This window comes from Pseudorca crassidens, chromosome 17 (genome assembly GCF_039906515.1).
Source record: "Pseudorca crassidens isolate mPseCra1 chromosome 17, mPseCra1.hap1, whole genome shotgun sequence".
In the NCBI taxonomy this organism is placed as follows: domain Eukaryota; kingdom Metazoa; phylum Chordata; class Mammalia; order Artiodactyla; family Delphinidae; genus Pseudorca; species Pseudorca crassidens.
In genome coordinates, this window is record NC_090312.1 from 2,283,134 (window position 1) to 2,309,012 (window position 25,879).

Consider the following 25,879-nt stretch of genomic DNA (forward strand, 5'->3'; position numbering starts at 1 on the left):
AGAGATGCACCCATCTCCGAATCCGAGCCTACGGTCACCGCGCGCCCACCGCTACCCGCGGAGACACAGAAACGCCGAGTCCCCCGGGCCGCCTAGAGCGTCCCGGAAGTGGCTGGGGGAAGGCGGAGCGGCGCGGACCGGCGGGGGGCGGGGCGCTTCCGGCCGGCGGTGGCGGCTCGGGGTCCGCACGTGAGTGGCGATCAGGCTTCGCAGGTGAGTGGCGTTCAGGCTTGCGGGGGTGCCGGGCGGGGCCCGGGGCCGAGCTGCTGGTGCGGAGCCTCCCCCGGGCCCCCGAAATCGAGCTGGTCTCTCCGCAGCCTCCCTCCGAGCCTGGCCGGGGCTTCCCCCCGAGGAAGGACCAGCCCTCGAGGTCCCTTCGCCAGGAAGGAGCCGGCCTGAGACCTGGCTGTTTTCTTTTCTTTTTGGTTTTTGCCTTTCTGCCCCAAACGTGGCCTCCGGCGTTAGAAACTCTGTCAAAACAAGCCTCTCCCCTAACCCGAGCCGTCCCCCTGCTTCGGGCTGCCCACGGCCCCGCACCTGCGCCCACGAAGGAGGGGTCTGCGTGGGTAACTAACTGCCCGCCTCCTGTCTCTGCAGGGTGCGCACCCCCATGTCCGCCCCTGACCCAGGACCCCTCCCCATACCCTCTTGCCCCTCAAGACTTAATCCAGCCCTTCCTCGGGCCGGAACACTTGTGTCCGGAGTATTTTTCTGATAGTCGCCCCGCTCCCCACACACGCCCTTGCACACTACTGGCTACTGCCGAGGAAACGTGGTTTCTCACATCCTCCTCCTAAATTCCTCAAGCTCTCCTCTAAGGAAGAGCGTCTCCCCGCCTACAGGAAGGGGTAGAATGCAGGTGGTGCCCCACTCTTCTCTCTCCTGCCCCAACTCTGCCCCTGTGGCCCAAGAGGGTATCAGTGGCAAGGCTTCAAACCGTTTTAATTTTTTGGCCGTGTTGTTTCCTTTTGGTTTAAGAAATTGTTTCAGAAGCAATATCTGAATTTCACTTTTAAAGGAAGTTTTTGTCTCTCCAGCGGGACCAGTGTTTCCATCTCCCTTGTATCAGGCTCAGACGTGAGGAAGCGTCCACAGTGAGCCCGTGTCTGGCGCTGAGCCTCCTCCCGGTGCCACGTCTGGCCCTTCCTCCTGCCTTTTGTGCTTGGAGTCAGTCCCTCGCAAGTGACCGGGGGTCCCCTATTTCCTCCTGGTTTTTATGGTGGTTTTATAGTAAATGTTTCCTTAAGGATGGATTATGGCCTTTAGTTCCCTCTGCTCTCCACAGGGCCAAGCAGTGCACAATCACACTGTCCCCCAGTAAATATTGCGTTAGCTGAAAAGGTCGTTCGGGATTTTCCCTAGCGTCTTATGGAAAAGCCTGAACAAACTTTATAGCCAACCCAATAGAATGAAAATAGGTCCCAGCAGGCTCGGCACCCGCACTTTGCAGACCAGGAGACTGACTCAGAAGGGTTAAAGGACGTACCTTGGGCTGGCTGCTGACATGCCTAGGATTTGTCTTTGGGACTCTTGCTACATCTGAATAAACTTCATTTCTGTTGAGCTGTGGTCTCAAGGGGCTACCATTTTATGTTGCACACGTGAGTAGTCCTGTGGCCTCACCCGTGGCGTGAAGTTGGACAGAGCCGAGTGTGAGGGTTTGGGAGGGAGGTGAGGTGGGAGTTGCTGCCTTTCCACGCTGGGACCTGGCGACGGATGCTGTCAGCTGCCTGTGGTGCTGCCTCGGTGACCGGGTGAGAGGGAAGCCAGGGGACACAGCTGGCCGGGAGGGAGAAGACAGGACTCGTGACAGACACGCCACACGGCCCGAGCAGACCAGCCAGGGCTGGTCAGTGTGGGGATAACAGCTCTTCACTCCTCAGGGGCTGGAAGAAGTTGGCATTTTACCAGGTGACACGTGACAGGGCTGTGATTCTCACAGGCTGCCTAGGTCAGCCAGGACCATCTGCTAAGTCCTACATGTCTGCTCCACGGAGCAGGGAGGGGTGGGGGGCGTTTGGGGAAGTCGTCATAAAGGGATGGACATGACCAGCTGGAAGGGTCCGTAATGACCCAGATCTTTATGGGGATGAAAGGTAGGTGATGATGAAAGACAAGTTAGACCAGAGCTGTGGGGTTTATATAAGGCACTTTTCTTTATGTTCTCTTACTAGCTTTAACCAAAGACGTGTATGTCAACTTAAACACGAAGTCTACTCCTTACAAGGTTACATAACTGATGCAGGAAGACCACCCTGCTCCCAGCGGGGCCAAAAGACAGTTCTCGTATTTTTGTTTCCAGCATGAATTAGTAATTTATTCATAGAGTGTTCTTGATCAACGAGTATTCAGGAAGCCTGCTCTGACCTGGCCCTTTCCAGTGTCCTGTGTGTGTGTAAGGGAGGGAGGGTGCGTGTGAGTGTTGTTTGCACGCTCACGTGTGACTGTGCGTCCAGAGGCATCCTTGGCGTCTGAGCATGTCGCTGTGGGGACCAGTAGCTGAGAGACTGGCAGCCCCTCTGGGAGGAGCCCGAGGCCTACCAAGGCCTGGTTCTCTAGAAGCAGTTTGGGGCCTGCTGTCAAAGAGAGGGTTTGAGGGGACCTTGTTTCAGAAGAGGTTTGCAGGTTCCTCAGCCCCGGAAGTCTAGAGGAATCCCTGCCCCCTGCAGCACCTCCATCCCCTGCCTTGGCCGCCCTCAAAGGATCAAGGGCTTTGTGAAGGTGGATAGGTCAGGTGGGCCGAGAGCAGCTACAGCGGGAAGGTTGGTTCTGGAGGTGGGACGTGGCTCTGAGGTCGCCCAGCGCCTATGGCTTCCTTGCTTCGTCCAGTGGCATCGCCCTTGGCGTTTTCCCGGGAGGCCAGGTTGCTTCCAAGAGAGCCACTTTCAATTTGGAGCCGTAGCGAGCGACTCAGAGGTCACTGTGGAAGCTGAGAAGTGCCAGTGTGCCCAGCACGCCAGGCAGCCCCCCTCCGCCGGGCAGGCCTCTTCCCTGTGCCACCTGCCGGCCAGCTCGCGTGTTCATCGCCTCCACGACACCGCCCCCTGCCGCTCCCCAGCACGTCAAAAGTAGCGGATGTGCCTACGGTGGTCGAGGCACGGGCTCCGTAACGTTTTTCTTTCTTCCCCCTTTTGCTTTCCAGCTGCTAAAGCACGATGTGCGTGAGAGAGGCACCCACGGCTCAGACGGTGAAATCTCGATTTGCCGGAAACCAGCTCCCGGGGCCCCTTTACCTTCCGGTCCGTGTTTGAGGGGAGAAGCTGCCACCGTCCCTGCAGAGAAGGCTGGAGGTTCCAACCGTGGAAGCCTCGGGCGGCTGACACTCGTCCCCCCTGCAGAGAGGGCCGGGGAAGCTGCCCGAGCCGAGAAGGGGCCTTGGCTCGTGGCGGCCCGCATCAGCAGGACGCCAGTGGGCGAGGGAGGTGGGAGGGGAGGGAGGCTTGGAAAGGCCTCCAGTACTGGCTCAGGTGCGACCCCTGTCGGCCGGGACGAGCCCCCTCCTCATGGCCTCCAAGCCGGCTGCCGGGAGGACCCCGGGGGAGAAGCGCAAGAGGGTGGTGCTGACCCTGAAGGAGAAGATGGACATCTGCCGGCGCCTGGAGAAGGGGGAGAGCAGGAAGGCGCTGATGCAGGAGTACAACGTGGGCATGTCCACCCTGTACGACATCAGGGCCCACAAGGCCCAGCTGCTCCGCTTCTTCGCCAACTCCGACTCGGACAAGGCCCTGGCGCACCGGCGCACGCTGCACACGCCCAAGCTTGAGCACCTGGACCGCGTGCTGTACGAGTGGTTCCTGGTGAAGCGCGCCGAGGGCGTGCCCGTCTCGGGCCCCATGCTCATTGAAAAGGCCAAGGACTTCTACGAGCAGATGCAGCTGACCGAGCCCTGCGTGTTTTCTGGCGGCTGGCTCTGGCGTTTTAAGGCCAGACACGGCATCAAGAAGCTGGACGCGTCCAGCGAGAAACAGGCGGCCGACCACCAAGCTGCAGAGCAGTTCTGTGGCTTCTTCCGGAGCTTAACCACCGAGCACGGCCTGTCCCCCGAGCAGGTGTACAACGCCGATGAGACCGGCCTCTTCTGGCGCAGCTCGCCCAGTCCCAGCCCGGAGGGCGGGGCGGTGCCCGGCCCCAAGCAGAACAAGGACAGGCTGAGCGTCCTCATGTGCGCCAACGCCACGGGCTCCCACAGGATCAAACCCTTGGTGGTCGGGAAATGCGGCGGCCCCAAGGCGGTCCAGGGCATCCAGCACCTGCCTGTCGCGTACAAGGCCCAAGGTAACGCGTGGGTGGACAAGGAGATTTTTACTGACTGGTTCCATCACATCTTTGTGCCCGCGGTGAAGGAGCACTTCCGAGCCGTGGCTCTGCCCGAAGACAGCAAGGCCATCCTCCTGCTGGACGGCTCCCGCGCCCAGCCGCGGGAGGCCGACTTAGTTTCGGAGAACATTTTCACCATCTTCCTGCCCGCCAGCGTCACCTCCCTGATCCAGCCCATGGACCAGGGCATTCGCAGGGATTTCATGAGGAACTTCGTCACCCCTCGCGGCACGCTGCGGGCCTTCGCCCCGCGATGCAGCGTGCGCGATGCCGTGCTCGACGTGGCCTGCGCCTGGAACGCGGTGCCGGGTGCCGTCTTTAGCCGGGCCTGGAGGAAGCTGTGGCCCGAGGTCACGCTCGTCGAAGGCTCGTCTTCAGAGGAGGAGCCCGAGCGCCTCAGGACGAAGCCTCCCGACCAGACCTTCGTGCACATCCCCGGGCTCGGGGGAGGCGCCCCGGCCCGCCTTGGGAGCGCGGCCACGGGGAGTCCCGAGCTGGCCGAGGCGGGGGTGGGTGACGAGGCGGCCTGGGAGCAGGCGGCTGCATCCTTCGACGCCGTGGTGCGCTTTGCGGAGGGGCAGCCCTGCTTCTCGGCCCAGGAGGTGGGCCAGCTGCGCGCGCTGCGCTCCGTGTTCGGCAGGCGGCAGCAGGCGCAGCGGTGCAGGGCCCTCAGGGCCGCAGTCAAGCTCGAGGCGCCCTGGGAGCACGCTGGGCCTCGCGGCGCCCCGCCTCGCTCCCCTCTGCCCGGCTCGTCCACAGCGGGTGAGGCCTGAGGCAGCGGGGCCCGACCTGCGGTCTCAGGGGTCACGTCCCTCAGGACGGCCCGCCCCGTCCGGGTTTTGCCGTGTGGCCTGTCGTGCCACATGGGTGCCAGTGGGTCTTCCTGAAGGGCCCACCCAGACCCAAAACGTACCGGAGCCTCCGGTGGCCGGAAGCCAGCCTCGTGTTTTCTGGCTGAGCCTTGCTGTGTCCGAGGGTGGAGATGTCTCTCTGTCCAGGTGGGGAAGAGCCGCCTTCAGCCGACCAGTGGCGGTACCCGCTGCCACTTGACTGGGCTGGTACTTCCTGTGGCCCACCGCTCCCCTTCTCCAGGACTCAGTCTGCTGGTCTGGGGGCCGGCCCTGAGTCGGGCAGTTCACTGAGGGTGGGACTCAATAGAATAAGAGTCGGTGTGGGCCCTGCCTGTGGCTCTGCAGGCCACACGTCCCCCTTCAGTCGTGAGCTCACGTAGCAGCACGAGTTTCTCCATGCTGCCAGCACATCCCGCCTCTCAGGCCCAGACCCCAAGATGCAGCAGGCTGCGCGCCTACTTGATGTGGTAGAAGTGCTCCGTTAAAGCCAGCAGGAGCGGGCGGCTGGGCCCGTCACCCCAACGTGGGGCCACAGGGCACTGCCAGTGTGTCGAGCATCTTGGCTCCGAGTCCAACCTACAGGCCTCATCCCCCATAATTTCACCTTTACAGCCCCTGCATTAATAAACTTTGACCAGATGTTCAGAAATTAGCCTTAGGCGATATAACGAAAACAGTAAAGCTCGCAGCTGAGCTGTCTAGCAGGATTTGAACTCCTGTTTTCAGCTGTGGAAAGCTGGCTGTGCTGGTGGTCTCGCAAAGGCCGGTCGCGGGATGGCGCGGCTGTGTTTCCTGTGTTGCAGCTGATTCCCACGTTCTGCCATGTCGCTCATCAGCACAGCCGTAGGACAGAGCCCCTTATCGGCCGTGGTCGCCCTCTTCGAATGTACGTGAAATGGGTGAGCTTTTCTGTGCTCTTTTCACTGCTTCGCCTTCAGTTGCATCCCCTTCTTGGGTAGCTGAATCGGCACATAGTTTTCATTCCTGTGTTTGTTGCGTGCCGAGAGCCCTCCGTGAGAGCCGAGGAGAGCTGAGGGCTTGCTTCGCAGTCGGCGCTCTGGTGTTTCTGCATCTTTCCCAGCAGTGCGGTGGCAGTCACGGCCGGCCTGGCGCTGCTCTAGTGCGGTGGCAGTCACGGCCGGCCCGGCGCTGCTCTGTGGACCGTGCGTTTCCTGCTTCAAATGCGGGTATGAAGATTGTGAAACAAGCACAGATCGTTTTCACAGTGTCGTTGCTGATTCTTTGGGCCAGATTGCCTCCTGCTGTGTTGTCACATCGGTTTCCTTCCCGTGTTTGGGGCGACATCTGTGCACCATGTACTTCTGTGCCACTTTTGGACTCCTGTGTGTCCCCTGTGCGGTTGAATTGCAGCTGCTTGAGGTGTTGACAGGGTTAGATGTCAGGGGCGGCAGCGTGGAGATGGACAGACACGCGGAGAAGCTCCCTCCCCACTGTCAGCCCCTCGACCCCAGCCCAGTGGTTCTGGAGTAGCGGGACTGTGCTGGGGGGGGGGACGGCCCCCCGTGGGTGCTCTGTCCCCACCAGACTGTAGACCCCAGGCCAGACTCCTGTCCTGCCGTCACAACCTGCCCCCGTCCTGGCTGTGTTGTGGCCGATCAATGAGCACTCGTCACGGACCGGCTGAGGGAGTCTGTTCTCCTTCCAGGACCAGACACGCCCCCTGTGCTGCGTTGTTCTTCAGGGGCAGGACTCGGCCCTGCCTGCTTCCCTCTCCCCTAACGAGCCGGCACGCCCCCTCCTAATGGCCTCAGTGCTGGAGATCCTGGGCGGTGCGAGGTTTCTCGGGGTGCAGACTGAGGTGCAGCGTGAGGTGCACGTGCCCGGGGAGGACCGGAGCCCGGTGGCGCCCAGCTACCCATGGGTGCCCCCGCCTCTGCCCCGCCCCTGAGTGCCCACCCCTGGGGCTTTGCCCTTCACTCACCATCCAGTTTCTGAGAGCCTCAAGGGGTCAGAATGTTCTGGTCTCAGAATCTTTCCTAAACAGTCTTAGGGGGCCCCACTGGACTGGGTGCGAAATCGGAGCCGGGTGGGAAGGCCTCCTCATCTGCCCGTGCATCGGCCCCTCTGTCTCCTCTCCTGAAGCCCCCGGGGGCAGTGGGGTCTCCGTCCTGCTGGCAGAGCCTCTTCCAGGCCCCCTGCTCACCCTGCAGGGGCAGCGAGCTCAGGCACAGCGGGAGTGGTGCACACTCCTCCCACCCCAGGCAGGCAGCACCGGTGCCCTGGGATAAGCCCAGGAGTCGTCCCTGTCGGGACTCGGCGGGCCCCTTCCGGTCTGTTTGCCCACCTTGACCTTCCCCCTTCTCGGTGGTCAAAACGACTTGGCAGACCCCGAGCTGGGAGGAAGCTGCCTGCGGCCGCACCGTGTCCTCAGCCTCTCCTTCCCTCTGCGGGAGGAATCGGGGCGTCCCCGGAGCTGGACGGGCAGCAGGTGCCACCCCTGCCTGTGGTGGATAAGGGACCGTTCCTGGGCACTGCCCGCAGTGCCGGGATCCAGGGAGAGGAGACCAGAGTCTGCTGGGAGGCCTGGGGCCCCCGACTCAGGACAGGCAGCCTCCGCCGGGGTTGCCCCTTGCCTGAGCCTGGCCGAGCAAAGGCTGGACTCGCAGGTTGTAGATGGAATTCAGGCATCTGCCAGGGGCTGGGTGGGTCGGTGGTCCTTCACAGTCTCTTTTGCTCTGGATCCGCTGCCTGCAGTGCCTGCTCCCCAGTGCTGGGGGGTCTGCAGGCGCCCCAGGTTAGACCCACGGTGTGGGAGGTCCTGGAGGTCCTCCAGTTGGGGAAGGCTGAGCCTGCGTAGGGGTCTGGGGTGAACTGCCCCGCCTCACCAGTGTTTCCTGCGGGCGGGGGGGGGGTTGCGGGGGGAGGCAGCTGAGGCCCTGCCCTGGGCGTGTCCACGTGGTAGCACTCACACCTCTGGTGAGCCAGGTGGTGGGGTAGGGGGGATTGGAGGGTGGGTGGGTGGAGGGCAGATGAATGAAGAAAGGAAGGCAGGCAGTTGCAGCCTCTGCTTGGACCTTTTTGGGCCAGGATTACCCAGGTCGGAAGGCAGAGCCCTTTGGAGGCAGCTCGGGGCCACCGTAGCCAGATGTTTCTGGAGGGATGGAGGTCGGCGGCAGGGACACACACTGCTTCTGTTCCTGGGAGGCTGTGGCACAGGGGCAGCAGCATTTTGGGCAGACAGGCCCTGCCTGGGCAGCCCCAGGAAGGAGGCATCCGCAGGCACCAGCGTCAGTGGGTTTTCCTGGTTCTTAAACGTGCTTCTGTCTCATCCACGTGTAGCGTTGCTCAGCGCCTGCTGCGCGCTGGGCATTGGGCTCAGCTTGAGGCCAGAGGGTGGTCAGACAAAGTCCCTGTCCTGCTTGCAGGGAACACAGGTCTCCCGAGAAGGGCTGCGGGGGCGGCCGCCCCGTCCGGCAGTTGCTTTCCCGGGTTGCAGCCGCCGTGTCCGTGAGGACGCGGGGCACGTTGCTGAGGGGAGCCCAGGTTGTGTGTGAGGGTGCTTCACCTGCGTGGCAGGCCCGGGAGGCCTGGATTGCTGCCCCTTCCACCTACCACTCAGCTCCGGAAGCAGGGCTGTCACTCACCCCCAGCCCCAGAACTGTGCGCAGAGGTTCTTCCCGGGGAGGAGCGGACCGTGGGACAGAGCTCCTGGCCCCTCTGCTAAGGAGCTGACTTGGTTTGCTGCAGAGTGTGGAGAAGTGCAAGCCTGAGGCTGCTCTCAGAAACCGGACGTCGTGGAGAAAGGCCAGTGGGAGGAGGTTGATAGATGTACTGGTGATGCAGGCTAAACTGTAGGCTGTCTGTGGGTCAGGGGAAAAATCTCAAGCACTGAGCTCAGTATCGATTCCTTCAAAGGAGCCAGATTTGACTGGACTGGTCTGAGAAGCAGCGTACACCCAGGGCGTTGTTAAAAACAACAGAGCAGCCGGCCAGCTGTGAGTGGAACTTAACAGCTGGCTGTGGGCAGGGGCCACACAGAGCTTTGGCAAAACCACTGCCATGGGGTGGGAGGTGGGCGGAGTGGGGGCCTGCTGGAGGCCGCACCCCTGAGAAGGAGCATGGGGGCTCCGTCAGGGGCTGCAGGGGAGGCACTGAGGTGACCCAGCCAGCCAAACATGAAGCAAACAGATCACAAGTCCCAGTTTGGGGTGACCAGTACCCGGAGCTGGTAGATATATGTCCTAAAAGGATCCGTTTCCAACCAAACATTATGAACATGCAAAGAAACAGGAAAATACGGCCACATACCATATTGTTACCAAAAAGCAGGCAACGGACACTGCCTCAGGGAGTGAGATGTTGGATTTAACAGGAAAAGACTTCCAATTGGCCTTTACAAATGTGGTCAGAGAACAAAAGGAAACCATGATTAAAGAAGTAAAGGGGGAAAAAAGAAAGGAAGGTATCAAGTAGAGAGTATCTATAAAAAGATTATAAACAAAAAGTTACTTTAAAAAACCTGGAGGGACTTCCCTGACGGTCCAGTGGTTAGGACTCCACGCTTCCACTGCAGGGGGCACGGGTTCGATCCTTGGTCAGGGAGCTAAGATCCCACATGCCGCGGGGCGTGGCCAAAAAACAAACACACCCTGCTTCTGTGACCATCTTATTTTTATTTTTTTGCAGTACGCGGGCCTCTCACTGTTGTGGCCTCTACCGTTGCGGAGCACAGGCTCTGGACGCGCAGGCTCTGGACGCGCAGGCTCAGCGGCCATGGCTCACGGGCCCAGCCGCTCCGCGGCATATGGGATCTTCCTGGACCAGGGCACGAACCTGTGTCCCCTGCATCAGCAGGCAGACTCCCAACCACTGCGCCACCAGGGAAGCCCTTCTGTGACCATCTTAAAGGAAACTCAGCTATCTTAATTAAGAATAGACAGACGACACCTTAATACAAGTATTAAAAAAAAAACAAAAAAAAAACATTCCTCTTAAAAAAAAAAAAAAAACCATGGAAATTCCAGAGTTGAAAAGTACAACAGATGAAAAATTCACTGGAAGGGCTGTACAGTAGATGTGAACTAACAGAAGAATTAGCGATCTTGATAGCGCTCGAGATTGATAGATTATTCCATTCAAAGAACAGGATGGAAAGAACGAAGAAGATGGATGGTCTCAGAGCCACGTGGGACAGTCTCACCCACTGCCCAGAAAGGAAGACCGAGGCGGGAGTAGCAGCCTGGTCCTCCGTCGTGGTTGGAGGTCGTGCCGCTGGGACCTCAGCCCTCCCGAGCCACCGCTGCTGCCTGCCGCCTCTCCTACCCAACCGGGCCTACGGGGGGCACAGGCCTTCGCGGGTGGACGTGGGGCCTGTCCCTGTGACGGCCCCATTTCACGGAGGGGTCCTGAGGCCTGCCCCAGACCGCAGACTTCCTGCTGTGTGACGCCCGGTCAGTGTGGCCACCGCTGTGGACTTTGGGCAGGAGGGGATTCTTGGGCAGTGCCGGAAGGGTGGGCTGGATACCCCAGGCTCAGTGGGGGAATGGCCACATCCCTCTGACACATGCGCAGGCACAAAAAGCCCATCGCTACCGCAAAAAAAAAAAAAAAAAAAAGGCAAGAAACAATCAGGCAAAAATAATTGGGCTTCCCTGGTGGCGCAGTGGTTGGGAGTCCGCCTGCCGATGCAGGGGACACGGGTTCGTGCCCCGGTCTGGGAGGATCCCACATGCCGCGGAGCGGCTGGGCCCGTGAGCCATGGCCACTGAGCCTGCACGTCCGGAGCCCGTGCTCTGCAACGGGAGAGGCCACAGCAGTGAGAGGCCCGCGTACAGCAAAAAAAAAAAAAAAAAAAAAAGCCCATCACGCTGGCCAGGGCCCAGGAACTGGGCTCTGGAAGCGAGTCCTGCTTCTTGTCATGAGCAGCCCCAGTGAGAAGAGGAGCCAGAGGCCCAGCGGGGTGGGGGCCCCAGCGTAGCTCCTGGGGTCTGGGTTTTACTGGCTGCCCCCAGCCCCTGGCAGAAGCCAGGCTGTGAGGTGTGGTTGTCACCCCTCTGACACAGCCTCTCCAGGGACGGTCTTCCAGCCTGGGGCCAAGGAGTGTGTGGATGTGGAAACTGCAGGGGGTTGTGGCACCCTCACAGACCCTTCCAGACCAGGGGCCTGGTCACACGCTGAGCCCTTTGTTCTGTCTTCAGGGTCTGCACAGTGCCCTCTGCTGGGCTCATGAGGGAGTGTAGGTGGCCCCAGCCTAGAGGCTTGAAGGAGCTGGAAGGTTCCTGATCAGCCAGGACTCAGGGATCTGCTGTGCTTGGCCTGGGTGAACCCTGACCCTGGTCCCACGCTGAGCCTGGCCCCGGTCCCACGCTGAGCCTGGCCCTGGTCGCACGCTGAGCCTGGCCGTGGTCCCACGCTGAGCCCTGGCCCTGGTCCTGGTCCCACGCTGAGCCCTGACCCTGGTCCCAAACTGAGCCCTGGTCCTGGTCCCACGCTGAGCCCTGGCCCTGGTCCCACTCTGAGCCCTGACCCTGGTCCCACGCTGAGCCCTGACCCTGGTCCCACACTGAGCCCTGGCCCTGGTCCTGGTCCCACGCTGAGCCCTCAGCCTGGCCCCCATGTTCCCTTAGCTCATAAGGGGGGCAAAACCAGGGAGCCTGGAGCCCTGTGTAGGTTTCACTCCTCTCCTGGGGGAAGGCAAGAGCCTTTGCTGACCTCCTCCCTCCTCCCCCACATGTGACTCAGTGCTCTCTGTGGTCACAACACTCCCCCTCCTCCGCCTCCGCCCCAACTCCAGGTGCAGTGCGGTTCCAGGCCCTGGGTGACAGTGTCCCGGGGGTGGAGAGTGACTGTGAAGCTGACTCACTGCACGGCGGGGGAGGTGTGAGCGTCAGAGCTGGGCTCGCCCAAACGCAGACCCCAGCTGGTCCAGGCGGCTCCTGCGGGAGCATCAGGGCTGCGCCAGGCCCTGGTCATCGGGTGGGCAGGCGCACACAGGGCCCAGAGCCGAGACCCTTCCAGCCAGCCCCATTTGCAGAGACCATGGGGCTTGGGGGCCCAGCAGCCAGCTGCCCTGCCTCTGCCCCTCCCTCTCCAGGGACCTGGGCTCTGGCCCCTCCCAGTCACGAACTGGGGCCAGTGGCCTCTGGCTGCAGAAGTCAGGCTGTAGGCTTTGCGGTGGGGAGGGCCCCAGAGAGCCCGCCGGGGGCATCCTGCAGGGGCGGGGAACCTCCTTCTCTGTCCAGCCTGGCCCTGTGCTCACTCAGACACAGGTCCCACCTCCACAGGCCCGCAGACAGACACCGGTGGAGCCCAGGGGCTGGGAGTCACAGGCTGAGAGAGCTTCCCAGGGGGACAGTGGGAGGCCAGAAGAGGCCTGTGAGAGCAAAAGGCCAGTGTCCTGGAGGGGGTGGGACCTTCCTGTTGGGGGCCCCTCTGCCAGGCTGTGGTGTCCCGACTGCAGTGGGGAACCTCTGAAGGTGGGGATTGGGGGACAGAGGTGTGAAGAGTGAGGGGCTGGGGAGCGGGTGATGGGCAGGCCCTGCGCCCTTGTTCCCCAAGGCTTCGGTGTGAGCTCAGGCCTCCAGACACCGAGACACTGGCCACCACGAGAGTGGGCGGGGCCTCACTGCAGTGGAGAAGATGGACACCGGCTTTTATGTCTGGACCTGGCATGAGCGGGGGCCTGTGCCCGGCCTTCCCACATCCCTGCAGTTCCCCAACAAGGCCTGGAGGTGGCCCTGCTCCCCACTTCCAGATCAGGACCCCACGGAGCAAGGGTGAGGTGGCCCTGGGTCCAGGTCCCAACCCTGTATCCTCCAGGCTCGCTCTCCATCTCTCCGCCACAAGCAGCGTACCCGCAGCCTGGCCAACAGCTATGGGAGGCTGAGGCCCCACTGGCAGCAGACGGAGAAACGGAACAGGAGGGCGAGAGAGGGTGGGGGGTAGGGGGCAGCCGGAAGAGGGGTCTAAGGAGGGATCTGTTAGCTTAGGAAGCAGCTTGGGCCCCAGGATGCTCCTCTGAGAAGGGGGCTCAGCTGCGGTTTCCAGCGAGTGGGCATCTGTTCCCTCATTTTATTAATAACGCAGAACAGTGATGTCACTGGGCTCTCCGTGAGCCAGCCACTCCACTGACCGATTCTTCCTAATTGCGAAAAAGGAGTCTAGGTGTCCTCGGGAGGCTCTGCAGCGGATTCCACGAGGCCTTGAGTTGCCGCCGTCCACTAGATGCGGGCGTCTGGGCTGCCCCGCCATCCTAGAAGGGGGGCCCAGCCAGCAGGCGCGGTGACCTTGGCATTGAGGCTCAGGCCTGGTGGTCCTGGGCCTCCAGAGAGATAATGCTGGGCACCAGGCTGGCAAAGCAGCCTGGGCCGGGGGTGGGCAGCTGCTGCTACACCCCAGCTGGAGACCTGGATGAGACCATGGGGCGGCAGCTAAGGGTGAGAGCTTGCGGCGCCGGCTGGCCCGGTTCAGTGCCCGTCTCCTTGCCTCCCGCAGCCCTGCTGTCGCCTCCACCCCAAGCAGCACTGGTCCTCGTTCAGTGGTTTGTCATTGAGAGGACTGAAGGTCGGACGTCAGAACACAAAATGGGTATTTCCGCAAACGCTTCGAAGTTCACCACCCACCTCAGCTCTGGTTCTCACAGGAAGGGACTTTCTTCTTTAGTGACAGAAAGGTCCTCCCAGCTTGTTTGCAAGAACGGGGGCTGGAAGCCACGCTCTGTTGAGGACAAGCACAGTGCTCCCCGCGCCCTGCCCCGGGTCCGTGCGCGGCCCACGCTGCAGTTGCATCTGATCTGTCCAACAAAGCGGAATCTTCCAGACACTTGACGACAGGGCCTCATCCGACCACTGGGTCACAGCTGTCATCCCATGATTCAGACACCTCTTGGAGACCCTTCTGGGGGGCTGGAGATGGGGCCACCTGGACAGACAGCCGCCCACTGCCCCCAGAGGGCAAAGTTGTCCTTATAGGAAGCAACGGTCTGGAGTTGGATGGTGAACTCCTTTTCTCCAATTAGGAAGGTGGGTTCAAGTGCGTGGCCACAAGAGCACGACTGGAACTTGAGCCCAGATCTGCCTCCCTCAAGGCCCTCACTCTTCATCAGTGAAGTGCACCGCCAGCCAGAGGGCAGGCGGGTCAGGGTGGTCGTGTGGATGGTGAAGGTGGTGATAGTGATGTTGATGGCTGTGCTGGGAATGACGGTGGGGTGCGGTGGTTACGGAGGGTGGAGAGGAGATGGTGGGACACGGTGACAGTGGTGATGGTTGTATGTACTGTGCGCAGTGGAGGTGGTGGCTTTGACGGTGGTGACAGGAGTGATGGGGGGTGGAGAGGACGGTGGGGGTCACGGTTATGATGGGGGGTGTGGTAGAGGTGACAGTAATAGTGGATGAGGACGAGGATGCTGGCGATGGGGGTGCTATGGTCTGGATGTTCGTTTAACTGCTGAAATCCTAACCCCTAAGGTGATGGTACTTGGAGGTGGGGCTTTGAGAGGTGGTCACGTTATGAGGGTGGAGCCTTGCTTTGGGTTAATGCCCTTAAAAAAGAGACCCCAGAGAGCCCCCTCGCCCCTTCCGTCACCCGAGGACACAGTGAGGTCTGCAGTCCACAACCAAGAAGAGGGCTTTCACCAGAACCCTACCACCCTGGCACCCTGACCTTGGATTTCCAGCCTCCAGGACGGTGCGAAGTCAGTTTCTGTTGTTCGCGAGCCCCCCCGGCGGTGGTATTCTGTTCGGAGCAGCCCGGGTGGAGGCAGGCGGGGATGAAGGTGGCGTGGCGGCAAGGGTGCTGGTGCTGAAAGCGGGGCAGTGAGGAGCTCGTGTGATGGTGGTCGTGGTGGTTTTAACGGTGGTGGTGATGTTGGGGATGGTGGGTGCTGTGCATTGGATTGTGTCCCCCTGCCCAGAGTCATGTGACGAAGCCCTAACCCCCGCAGGACAGTGTTTGGAGATAGGGCGTTGAGGAGGTGATTATGGTGAGAGGAGGTCATGAGAGTGGGGCCCTAATCTGATAGGACTAATGCCTGTATCCGAAGAGGGTGATCACTCCCAGTTTCTCTCTTTCTCGCAAGCCAAGAAAAGGCCCTGTGAGAACACTTCGAGAACACAGCCATCTACTAGCCAAGAGAGCTCTGTCCAGAAACCTAATGGGCTGCCACCCGTATATTGGACCTCCCAGCCTCCAGAACTGTGAGAAATAAATGTCTGTTGTTTAAGCCACCCAGTCTGTGGTATTTTGTTGCAGGGTTCTGAGCTGACTGAGACAGTGGGGATGGTGAGGGTGATGGTGGTGATAGAGGTGGTGATGATGATGGTGATAATGTGGTGGTGATGGTGGAAATGATGATGACAGTGGTGATGATGAGGGTCATGGTGGTGATGATGGTGGTGATGGTGATGATGGTGGTGATGACAGTGGTGATGATGGTGGTGATGATGAGGGTGATGATGATGGTGATGATGATGATGGTGGTGATGATGGTGGTGATGGTGGAAATGATGATGACAGTGGTGATGATGAGGGTCATGGTGGTGATGATGGTGGTGGTGATGGTGGTGATGGTGATGATGGTGGTGATGATGATGACAGTGGTGATGAGGGTGGTGATGATGATGGTTATGATGATGGTGATGATGAGGGTGATGATGTTGGTCATGGTGGTGATGATGGTGGTGATGATGATGACAGTGGTGATGATGGTGGTGATGACGGTGATGACAGTGGTGATGATGAGGGTGATGATGGTGGTGATGATGATGGTTATGATGATGGTGATGATGAGGGTGATGATGTTGGTCATGGTGGTGATGACAGTGGTGATGATGGTGGTGATGACGGTGATGACAGTGGTGATGATGATGATGGTGGTGATGACGGTGTGACAGTGGGCATGATGATGGTGATGGTGATGATGATGGTGATGACGGTGGTGATGATGGTGGTGATGATGGTGGTGGAGGGGGTGGCGGTGGCCATGGAGGAAGTGGTGTGACAACGATTACACAACTTGCAAGTGGGACACTCAGAATTCAGAGCCTGGACTGTGGGCCATGGGTGTCACTTGAGTGCCTCTTGCTGAGGGTGGCGTGGGGGAACACAGGTGGCACGTGAGCCTGCAGGCCTGCCTGGGACGGCCCTCCAGGATACCACCTCCCGCCTCCCCAGGCTCACTCTCATCTTGCCAGGGGAGACACCTAGATCCTGTGGGCTCCTGACGTGGCATTTTACGTTTATTTAGAAAAATGCGGCGCCTGCCCAGTTCGGCGAATGTGGCTTCCTCGTGCGGTGCTTAGGCTGTAAATGGAGGGCCCATTTCCACTTGGCTGCCCCCGGCAGGGGCTGGGGTAGCAGGAGATGGACGGCTCCCCAAGCTGCCCCTGCCCATGGAAGCGGGTGGTAGGCGGTAAGTTGCTGGGTGACAGGCCGGCTCGGATAGGTCCTGGGGCCGAGCTGGGCTGGGAGGAGGGCCTGGGAGGGAGGGCAGCGTGTGGGAGTCCTGACTCTGCAGGGGAGGGGAGAGGCCAGTGTCTAGGGGTGTCTCAACTCCTCCCCGAGGCTCCCCAGTCTCTGCCCCAACCTGGTGTGAGGGAGCCAAGCCCCCAAGCCCCACCTGTTGGGGGTACACAGGGCCCTGGGGACAGCCTGGTTCTGGGATGGGCGGTGCCGTCAGGGCGGAGAGCGCGGAGCAGCCCCCAGTCGGTCTCAGTGTCCCCCACCCTCTCCAGGAGGAGGGGTGTTTGGGGCCGTTACCGGAGTGGACCTGCGGGCCTGCGGACGCCTGCTGGGGGCTGGGCCGGGGGTCTGTGGAAAGGCCCCCGTTTCTCAGCGCAGGGCCCTGAAACCTCACCCCGACCTCCGGGCTGGGGCTCAGACCTCTGCCCCCAGAGGCCGCATCCGGACCTCCCCGCCAGCTCTCCTCTCTGCCCTGTGGTTTGCCCCGCAGCCCTAGAGGCAGTGCACACCGGAGGGCCTGGCCTCCTTCTGGGTGGACAAGGACAGGGCCGACAAAGACCACCGTCTGCAGGAGGGCTGAGGGGCCAGGCCAGTGGGCACCAGGCCTGGATTCAGAGACCGGACAGAGGGAGAGAACGAGGGAGGGGTGGTGGGAGAGCACCAGGCTGGGACCCAGGCAGGAGGGGAGCAGAGGGCAGGGGCGGCCGTGGGTCTGGGCGAGTGGGCCATGGCGGGGAGGGCCCTGGAGCCCACCCCTGCCTCCGCCCGAAACCTGAGGGGTCCCAGAGGCTCCTCACCTCCAGCTGAGGGCCAAGGGTGGCACCTCCAGGGAGGACACCTGTCCATAGGGCAGTCATGGGCCGGCGCCAGCACGGGGCGGGGCGAGCCTGCTTCCAGAGCTGGTGGGCAGCGCCGACCCCCAGGACGGCTGGCTCTACCCTTCCTCGCTCTGAGGCCCAACCCGGCCTGAGCCTGCGGCCCCCCAGCCCTGCTGCCGGGCCTTCTCTTAGGGGCCCGTCCCCTGACGTGATGCCCCGCCCCCGCCCCCGCCCGGGGGCCTGACGCCCAGTCTGCGTGGCCAGGGAGGAGTGAGGGTGTGTTTAGAAGAATCCATGAAGTGGGGTGCGGGCGGGGACACCCATGGCAGTCTGGGCTGTGCACCCAGCTCCTCGGCCATCTCAGGCGATTCCTGACTCTTGGGACGTCACAGTCTTAACAGCCGGCTGGAGCTCAGCCAGGGGAGGGAGGCGGGGACAGGAGGAGGCGGGCGCTGTGCTGTGCCGGGATGGGGGAAGGAGCCTAGTGGTCTGTGCGGGCCTCCGGGGTCTGCACTGGCTTGTGGGGATCAGACAGGCACCCCCAAACCAGGAAGAGGCACAGTGCCAGCACGTGGTAGGGCAGGCGAATGTCCGAGACGTCATCACCCTCCCTGGGCTCCCCCAGCCACCCGGCATGGCGGCCCCCCACCCTAGGGAGCGCTTCCAGAGGTTGCTGCCACCCCCTGGTCAGGCAGCTGCCTGGACACGGATCTTAGGACCAAGGATGCAGAAGAGGGGACATGGGTTGGGAACAAGGCATGCGGGTCAGGGGTCCTGCTGACCCGCCCCCCACCCTGAACCTCCGAGGGGCAACCCTCCCCCATCAGCTGAAGAAACTGAGGCTCAGAGGGTGTCCGGAGTAGCCCGACCCTGAACTTTGACAGTGGCCGATGGCAGCGGACAGTCAGACAGGATCGGCCTCAGGGCCAGGAGTCTCGGTCATTTGCTCACCAGCTGGTTCCCCAAGCACATTTCCCACCCTCTCCGCACCTCAACTTCCTCATCTGTAAAGTGGCTGACAAAGATGGTTTGCCCAGCCTGTCCCAAGGCACAGGGAAATGCTCACCACACAGTGGGGCCCCTCCTCCCGCACGCCTTCTGTGTCGATCCTCTTTCCAGAGAGACCCCAGAACCAAGAAGGCGACCCTGGCAGGTGGGACCGGCTGCATAACTGGCGGGGTCCGTGGCAGAACAGAAGCACAGGCCCTTCGTTCAGTTAGTAAGAACTACGCGGCAGCAACGGCAGAGCACAGAGCCGGAGGGAACGGACAGTGCCCCAGGGACAGATGCCCATCGAGGCACCCTGTGGGGCAGCCCGGGGATATGTCGAGCTGAGACCTGGGGCCAGGAGGCTGAGGCCCGGCAGACCCTGGGCCCCTGAGGGCCAAAGATCATCGTGGCCCGTGCCTGGCATCTGAGAGGCCGACAGCAGACAGGGAGGTGCCCACCTTCAGGGGGGGCGGGGGGAGTGGGGGAAGATGCCAGCCTGGGGTCGCCCAGGAGCCTGCAGCTGGGCAGGGCACCCGGGTCGGCGGCTGTGGGATCAGGAGCCCAGGAGGGAGCCCTCAGCTGGACCAGGTGGCCTGTGGACGAGACGGCCAGGTGGGGCAGGCAGCTCGAAGGGCTGGGGCTCAGGCCCCAGCCCCCTGGGCGGGGAGGGAGAGGCAGCAGAGGGCATGGAGGAGGGACCACGGGCCAGGGAGGAGCTGGGACAGAGCTCGTCTTCGCTGCCGCAGCCTGCTGCCTGCACCTGCGTGGGGAAGCTCCTCGCGCCGTCACACGAGCTATTCTCAGCCTCGCTCCTTTTATGGCTCCGGAAGTGAGCGGTGGAGGCTGGCGCACTGTGCTCGCTCTGAGATGGAAATGGAAACACAGAGAACAGAAGGACAGCAGCCACCACCCCCTCCCTGGCACGGGCATCCTCAACACCCAGCTCCGGGGGCGTCCAGCCGAGCCAGCTGGCAGAGAACCACTCATCCTGGCTGAGGGGCCAGCAACCCTTGGGGTTCCTGCTGCACGACCTGGGCTCGCCTGGGCGTCCAGGGAGGCGGTGGCGGCTGCATGCAGCCTGGCTGGAGCCCAGTGGGGTGGAGAGGAGGGGGCGGCCGCCCAGCTCCAGCCCCCCAGGCGAGCTGCCGAGCCCTCACGCGGCCGGGCCACCGGAGGACACTGGGGTCGTGGCTCTCCCCTCATCCCTGACCCTTTAAAGAGCCCTCAAGCCAGCCCATCGGCCTCCCCTGCACCCGCGTCGCCCCGCTCACCCTCAGGCTGTCCCTGCCTGGCAGGGCCCCTCTGGGCTGCTGGCACACTTGGGGTATGGGGCACCTCTGGCCGGACGGAGACTCTTCAGGGTAGGAAGCAGGGGTCTGTCTACTCCATGTGCCCAGAGCAAGCTCAGGACCTGGCAGTCAGCGAGCAGGAGATCAGGAGGAACCCGAGCACACACACTCTGACACACTCTGACACACACACACGCGCTCTCAAACTCTCACACTCACAACACACTCATAAACTGGCACACGCAGGAAGACGCCGTGCTCAGGGGCTCCAAGGGGGGCACGTAAGAGGGAGGACAAGGCTCACAGAAGACGGGGTTAACACCACATTGGGAGGCTGGGAAGCCTTCCTGGAGGTGGTGACCCTGGCTCAGAGGTAGATCCCACGTAAGCCGTGCTGAGCTTCTATGCTTAGGTTTCAAAACTGGGCAGGCCTTTGTGAGCTAAACAAGGGGCGGTGGGCAGCAGGCTGGCCGGGGCATTCCTGTGGCGGGAATGGTGCACTCAGAGGCCCGCCCTTCCCTCCTCACCACCCACCACCGCCATCCACCCCCGTTGTGTGATGAGGATGGCGGGAACAGAGGGGTTAAGTGATTTGCAGGAGGTGACACAGCAAATGCCTTGGGGAGAAGTGGGGGCGGTGGGGGGAAGGGCAGGTGCCTGACTCCCGTCCCGGCTCTGTGGACATGCAGACCTGGCAGGGCCCCTGCCGAGGGGACGTTTAGCTCCAGATGCCGTGTGGGCGACCGCCCGAGAGCGGCACGCACCGAGGTGTCCTCGGCCTGTGTCCTGTGTCCTGTGTCCCGTGTCCCCTGTCCTGCGTCCTGTGTCCTGTGTCCCCTGTCCTGCGTCCTGTGTCCTGTGTCCCCTGTCCCGTGTTCCTGCCTCTCACACCTGCCTCCTGGCTCCACCCCGAGCCCCCGCCGGCAGAGCCACATGGCCTCCTCCCCTCGTCTCACCTCGCTGATGCCCATGCAGGCACCCTGGAAGCTGCAGCTGCTCCTTGAAAAGCCTGAGCCTCTGAGCAGAGGCACGGCCTGCTGGTGCCCGCAGTGCCAAGGGTGGTGGCCCAGCAGGCAGCACGCCGAGGGCCACACGCAGCCCAGCGTCCTCCAGGGACTGTGTGGGGTCACGGTGATGGCCCTATTGCATGGGGCGACCTGCACTTCCCTGCTACCTCACCTTGCTCAGCGCCTGCCAAGTCGGGTTCCGGAACTGCTGTCTGATTGGCTGATTCACCTCACAGCTGAGCAGGGCAGAGCGGTGGCTGTACCCACTCTACGGGCCAGAAAACTGAGGCCAGGGAGGGGTGGGGCAGAGGGGACTCACCCGCAGTCACGCAGGAGGTGAACCGTGCTCACGACGCCTCCGGGAGCTGGCGGGCCCATCCCCACATCCTCGCACCAGCCTTTCCTGGCTTTGGCTTCCCGGCTGAGGGGCTCAGACCAGCCCCAGACCCTCTCGGGGCCTTGGTTTCCCTTCTACCATGGCTGGGGGTGGTGAGGAATGAAGGTCCTTTGAGGATGGGCTTCCCACACCTGTGCCTATGGCCCCACGGCTCGGCCCCCTGGCCTGGAGGATGCAAGGAGCAGCTGGGTCGGGCACCGCCGTGCCAGGATCATCGGAAAAATACAAAACTTTCCTTGAAGACCGGACCGGGAGGCGCTAAGGCAGGAGGGAGGAGGGAAGACAGTCTGGAGTGTGGAGGCCCGGAATGAACAGGCTGCCTGTTCCGGGGACAGGACGCAGCACGCACCCTGCCAAACCGGGAGAGAGGAGGAAGTCCGGGAGGAGGGGCAAGGATGGGAAAAACTGTCCCTGCAGCCTCCCCGTGGCCCAGCGCCTGCTGCTTCCCATGGCCCCGAGGCGGGCCCTGCCCCCTCCCTGGGCAGCTCCCGTCTCAGGTCAGCGAGTGCCCTGCCCTGCCCTGCCCTGCCGGGTCTCCCGAGACCCCTCCCCGCTCTGCCCTGGCCTCCCGGGGTCTCTCAGGGCCTGCTCTGCTGCAGCAGACCTCTTGGGCAGGTGTGGCAGAGGGACCCCAGCTGTGTCACCTGCCGGCTCAGGGCTTGGGGAGGGCCCCCACCTCGCAGAACCTCTGTGAGATGAGGGAGAACATCTCCCGAGACAGGAGCCCGCCAGCCCTGGCGTCTCTCCCTCTCGCTGCCCCTCCATTTCCCACCTGGACGCTCTCTTTCCCGATCTCAGCTCTAAACCCTGTGTCCGAGCCCTCGGCCGTCCCTGTCTCTCCCTCCCCGCGGTCTGGCCCCGCTGCAGGTGGTCTCAGAGGAGGGTGGTGGCTGGACGCTGGCCATGGCGGGGAAGGCCCACAGGGGGCCTGGCATCCTCCCAGCTGCCTAGGCTCAGACCCCTTCTGCCAGTTGCTCCCCCAGCACCTCTGCTCGCCCCTCATCACCGGGGCCTGCACAGATGTCCCTGGCCCCAGTGCTGCCTCGGGGGCAGAGCAAGGAAGTAGCACTGCAGCCCCTCCCGAGGGGCCACAGGGAGGGGGTCCTGACCACGTCCCACCTCCCAGATCCCAGAGGTGACACTCTGACGGGAGGCTGTCGGCAGGACGAGGTGGGGGAAGTCCTCGGGTGGGGAGCGGGTGAGGCAAGAGGGCCAGCACCCGGCCTCGCTGGACGCCAGGCCCTGGCACTGTCACCCCATTTTACAGGTGGAAAGTTGAGGCTCAGGTGGGCAACGGCCAAATGCTTCCCAACCAGCAAGGGAGGGAGAAGGGCCCATAACTTTGTCCGTTCCACGGCTCATCCCAAATGTGTGCTCTGTTCCAGGCTCCGGCGACTCAGCTGTGAGGTGCAGACACGGGCCCTGGTGCCAGAGTCGCGGCCAGCGAGAGGGAAGCAGCACCGCGGGAGGCCTGGCTTTGGGCCGAAGGAAGGAGCGGCCCGCTGCGGGGAGACGGGGCAGGCGAGCGGCCAGAAGCAGCTGCGGCCAAGGTGGGCGGATCCTGCAGCACCGGGACGCCTGGGCCCGGACAGCCCGCTGGCAGGCTCCCGGCGGGCACGAGGAGATGGGATGAGGCCACGTGACCCAGGACGGTCCCCCTGGGCGCAGGACGGGCAGTGGGTACATGTGGAGGGTGGGTACTTGGACCCCAGGCCAAAGCCAGGCAGTAAGGGTCAGGTTAGACTGAGCGGCGGACAGCTGCCCTGGCCCAGCTTCTCCTCCGCGAGCAGCTGCCACAGTGGCTCCTGGGCAGATGGCCGGGAGAGCGTGAGTGCGGGAGGTGCGGGAGCTCCGCCCCAAGGTGCTCCTGGGAGTGCTGGGTGCTCACGTGAGGCTGGGAGTCGCAGGACTGTGGCCGGGGCCCTGCTCGAGGGCAGGTCAGCTCCGGCCCCCAGGAGGGCCGGGGAGGGAGCTCGGGTTGCACGGCCTGTTCTGCCCTGCTGAGGGGTACCTCCAGCACCTCTGGGGGCCCAGGGACTGGCACTGAGGGGTCTGCAGAGGCCGGTGTGTGAGCCCCGTTGGGGAGGACTTGGTCACAGAGCAGCCCTGGGAAGGCAGCAGCTGCTGGGAGGGCGGGGGCTGTCCGGGGAAAGTGGAGACACCCAGGGCTCTGTTTGGGGTGGGTTTCCTGAGGCTGTGGACTTGTGGGGAGACCCCCGTCGAAATAACCATCTTAGCATCAGGAGAGCATCACCTGGGGTCTGGGAGCCCGGGGCCCTAGGGGCAGAGGGGCAGAGCCCCAGAGGGGCTGGAATGGGGGCTGCGTGGCTCCCAGCGCTGGGCAGACCCTCCTGTGGTCACCCTGCCTGCCCACCCTCCCCCGCAAAGCCCCCATCTTCTAAGGCAGGCGAGACCTCGGGAGCTGGCAGGCCTGAGGAGCAGCAGACCAGCCTGGTTCTGAGAGCTGGGGAAGCCCAGGCCCCCCGCCTCCAGGCCCAGGCCTGGCTCCCCGCTCCACCTGCCGCGCTCGGCCTGTGGCCCTGAGTCGTCCTGCTCTGGGTGAGGCTGCCTGTGGGAGGGGGGCACGGAGGAGCAGGGCGGGGGCAGCCCCCACCTCAGGCATGGGAGCTGGCCAGGCCCCTTCGCGCAGGCGGAAGAGTGGAGCCTGAGGCTGCAGTGTGGGGTGTGCTGAGGGCTTCTGGCGCGAAAGCTGGTAGCAACTAGGTGTTCCCGGATCAGTGGCTGTGGCCTGTCACCTGTCATGGCGGCCTCGCGAATGCAGCCTCTGGGCCGTGCCCCCCCCGCCACACGTCAGGCTGGGCTGGCCACGCAGATGGCCCACCAAGGGTCTGGGTCAAGACCAGCCCTGCCTGCTGGGCTGCCCTAAGATCCCCTCTCCTGCCTGCCCCCCCCACAAAGGGGATGCCTCCCCTTCCAGTCTCCTGCCTGGGCCGCCCAGCTGGTCAGGGCTCCTGGGTCTGGGTGCCGGCCCCCAGGGGCCACATGGCCTTTGTCAACCGTGGGAGGAAGTGGAGGGGTGGCTCCTGGTCACTCGAGTGATGGTTCTGGCACTCCCACCGCATGCGTGTGCGCGCGCGCACACACAACGCAGGTGTGCGAGCGAGGTCCCTGCCCAGCTGGCTCATCGCGTGCCTTTCCAGAGCAGGGCCCTCGGACGCAGGCCTGGGCTCACCCAGACACGGTCGCGGGCTCGCGGCTCCACTCAGGCCCCGCGGTGACCAGCCCGCTCGCCGCGGCATCTTACACACAGGCTCGCACGCTCGGGGGTTCCTGTTCTCGCAGCTTCTGGCCCGACTCCCCCTCCCTGCTCTGTGCTGCCCCTCCACCCTCCCCTCTCTGCTCACCCACTTGCCTTTAATTAGAAATGCCAGGAGAGCGATTTTGGGGGAGTTTCTGCCAGAGACATTCCCCCACCAAGGGTGGAAGCTCAGAGAGGGAAAGGAGTGGCAGATTGCCTCTGGGGGGCGGCAGGGGGTGGCAGGGAAGGGGCCTCCAAGGGGGGCAGGGAATGGGGACTCCAGAGCGGGGGTACCCGCGTGCCCTTGAGTGTGCTAACGAGACCCGGGGGCCGGCGGGCCTGGTGTGAGGGGCTGGGCGTGGACGGGGATGACTGGACGGGGGGAGGATGGGTGGGTGGGGAGCTATGAGTATCTCTGTGGGGGAGGGGGGATGAGTGTGCAGTGTGCGTGTGAGAGCGGAAGACCGGCAGCAGGGCTAGGGGGTCTTGACTGGCCTTGGTTGTGTGTGGCACATGGTATGTGCTACCTGTGCGCATGGAGCAGCAGAGGACCTGGACCCACACCCATCATGACGGGGACACAGGGGGAGGGCCCCTCCCCACCACTGTTGCCAGGGAGGCAGAAGGGGGCCTCCCTCCTGCAGGAGTCTCAGCTTCCGGAGCCCCATTCCTTTTATGGTGTTTTGCTTCTCTACCTCTCCTGACTGCATCAGGCCACCAGCACCCTCTCCCCCCTGCAGAGGTCTTGGAGCTTCCGACCGGTTGGGCTGTGGCCTGGGGTTCAGGGCCTACACCCTGCGGTGGGTGGAGGGCCCCTCCGTCTCCTCCACACGCCACCCCCCCACGCCCCGAGAGCAGCTGCCAGGTTTCCTGGGAGGCGCTAAGTGGAGAAGTCTTGGGCCTCAGCAAAGACCTGGGAGAGGGGGCACGGGGCAGTCCTGTCCAGCTACTGCCACCTAGGCGACACACACCCACACCAAGTCCAGGGGCCCTGGGAGAGCCAAGGCCTGGGTGCCTGTCCCTTACCCGGGCGCAGGACCAGCCCAGGGCCAGGACGCAAGGGCGCCCGGGGCGGGGATAGACGGAAGCTCAAGGCCACGTCCGGGACCTCACACCTGACACCCGGGAGCGTGTGTGCACTGGAAAACTCCTGGAGGTCTTCAGCCCAAGCGAAAGAGGGTCTCAATATGGGGTCGTTGCCACGTCTCACCTGTGGCTGAACATCCTGCAGACCCGGACTGTACAGGATCAGGTCTGCGGCCGGCGGCCCCGGAGAGCAGTCCAGCGCCCCCGCCCCCCGCCCCAGTCAGGACACAGCAGACACAGGAGGAAGCTGACCCTGAGGCCCGGGGGAGGGGCTTCCTCCTTACCTCCGGCCGGGGGCGGCGGGGCGCTCACCGGGCCTCCCTGCCCGGCGCTGGCTGGCGGGGGGGCGTCGCCGGCCTGTTCCCAGTACGGTCTCTGGGTCCCACGGGCTGAATGGGTCAGGGAAGGAGCGGTGCGAGCGAGCGCATTAGTCACGCCGCCGCCGCC

General features: G+C 63.1%; 2 protein-coding genes across 9 annotated transcripts; one reads left to right on the top strand and one right to left on the bottom strand.

Moving 5' to 3' along the window:
• The first annotated feature begins 139 nt into the window (after positions 1-139).
• JRK (Jrk helix-turn-helix protein) lies at positions 140-15,352 on the top strand. Of its 3 annotated transcripts, none has more exons than XR_010936661.1 (3): positions 140-213; positions 3,143-6,067; positions 15,205-15,352. XR_010936661.1 is itself a non-coding variant. In XM_067712725.1 (3 exons), the coding sequence occupies exon 3, from the start codon at positions 3,504-3,506 to the stop codon at positions 5,088-5,090; it is 1,587 nt and encodes a 528-aa protein (XP_067568826.1). In that variant the 5' UTR covers positions 149-213; positions 1,038-1,182; positions 3,143-3,503; the 3' UTR covers positions 5,091-5,817. The 3 variants fall into 3 exon arrangements, 1 of the variants encoding a protein (XP_067568826.1); XR_010936662.1 differs by having other exon boundaries at positions 3,143-6,054; XM_067712725.1 differs by lacking the exon at positions 15,205-15,352 and adding an exon at positions 1,038-1,182 and having other exon boundaries at positions 149-213; positions 3,143-5,817.
• On the bottom strand, positions 10,971-25,879 carry LOC137210653 (uncharacterized). 6 transcript variants are annotated; one of them, XM_067712728.1, is made up of 4 exons: positions 21,010-22,566; positions 19,666-19,805; positions 19,155-19,256; positions 10,971-18,707 (listed from the first exon to the last, which is right to left on the bottom strand). In XM_067712728.1, the coding sequence occupies exon 4, from the start codon at positions 15,931-15,933 to the stop codon at positions 15,277-15,279; it is 657 nt and encodes a 218-aa protein (XP_067568829.1). In that variant the 5' UTR covers positions 15,934-18,707; positions 19,155-19,256; positions 19,666-19,805; positions 21,010-22,566; the 3' UTR covers positions 10,971-15,276. The 6 variants fall into 6 exon arrangements, 3 of the variants coding, with proteins under 3 accessions (XP_067568829.1, XP_067568828.1, XP_067568827.1); XM_067712727.1 differs by having other exon boundaries at positions 10,971-19,256; positions 21,010-22,565; XR_010936666.1 differs by adding an exon at positions 25,717-25,879 and having other exon boundaries at positions 16,343-19,805; positions 21,010-21,252.

What these genes read in the sequence shown, in the direction of transcription:
- LOC137210653 (XM_067712728.1), bottom strand. Translation starts at nt 15,933, where the DNA reads ATGACCAACATCATCACCCTCATCATCACCATCATCATAACCATCATC.
- JRK (XM_067712725.1), top strand. Translation starts at nt 3,504, where the DNA reads ATGGCCTCCAAGCCGGCTGCCGGGAGGACCCCGGGGGAGAAGCGCAAG.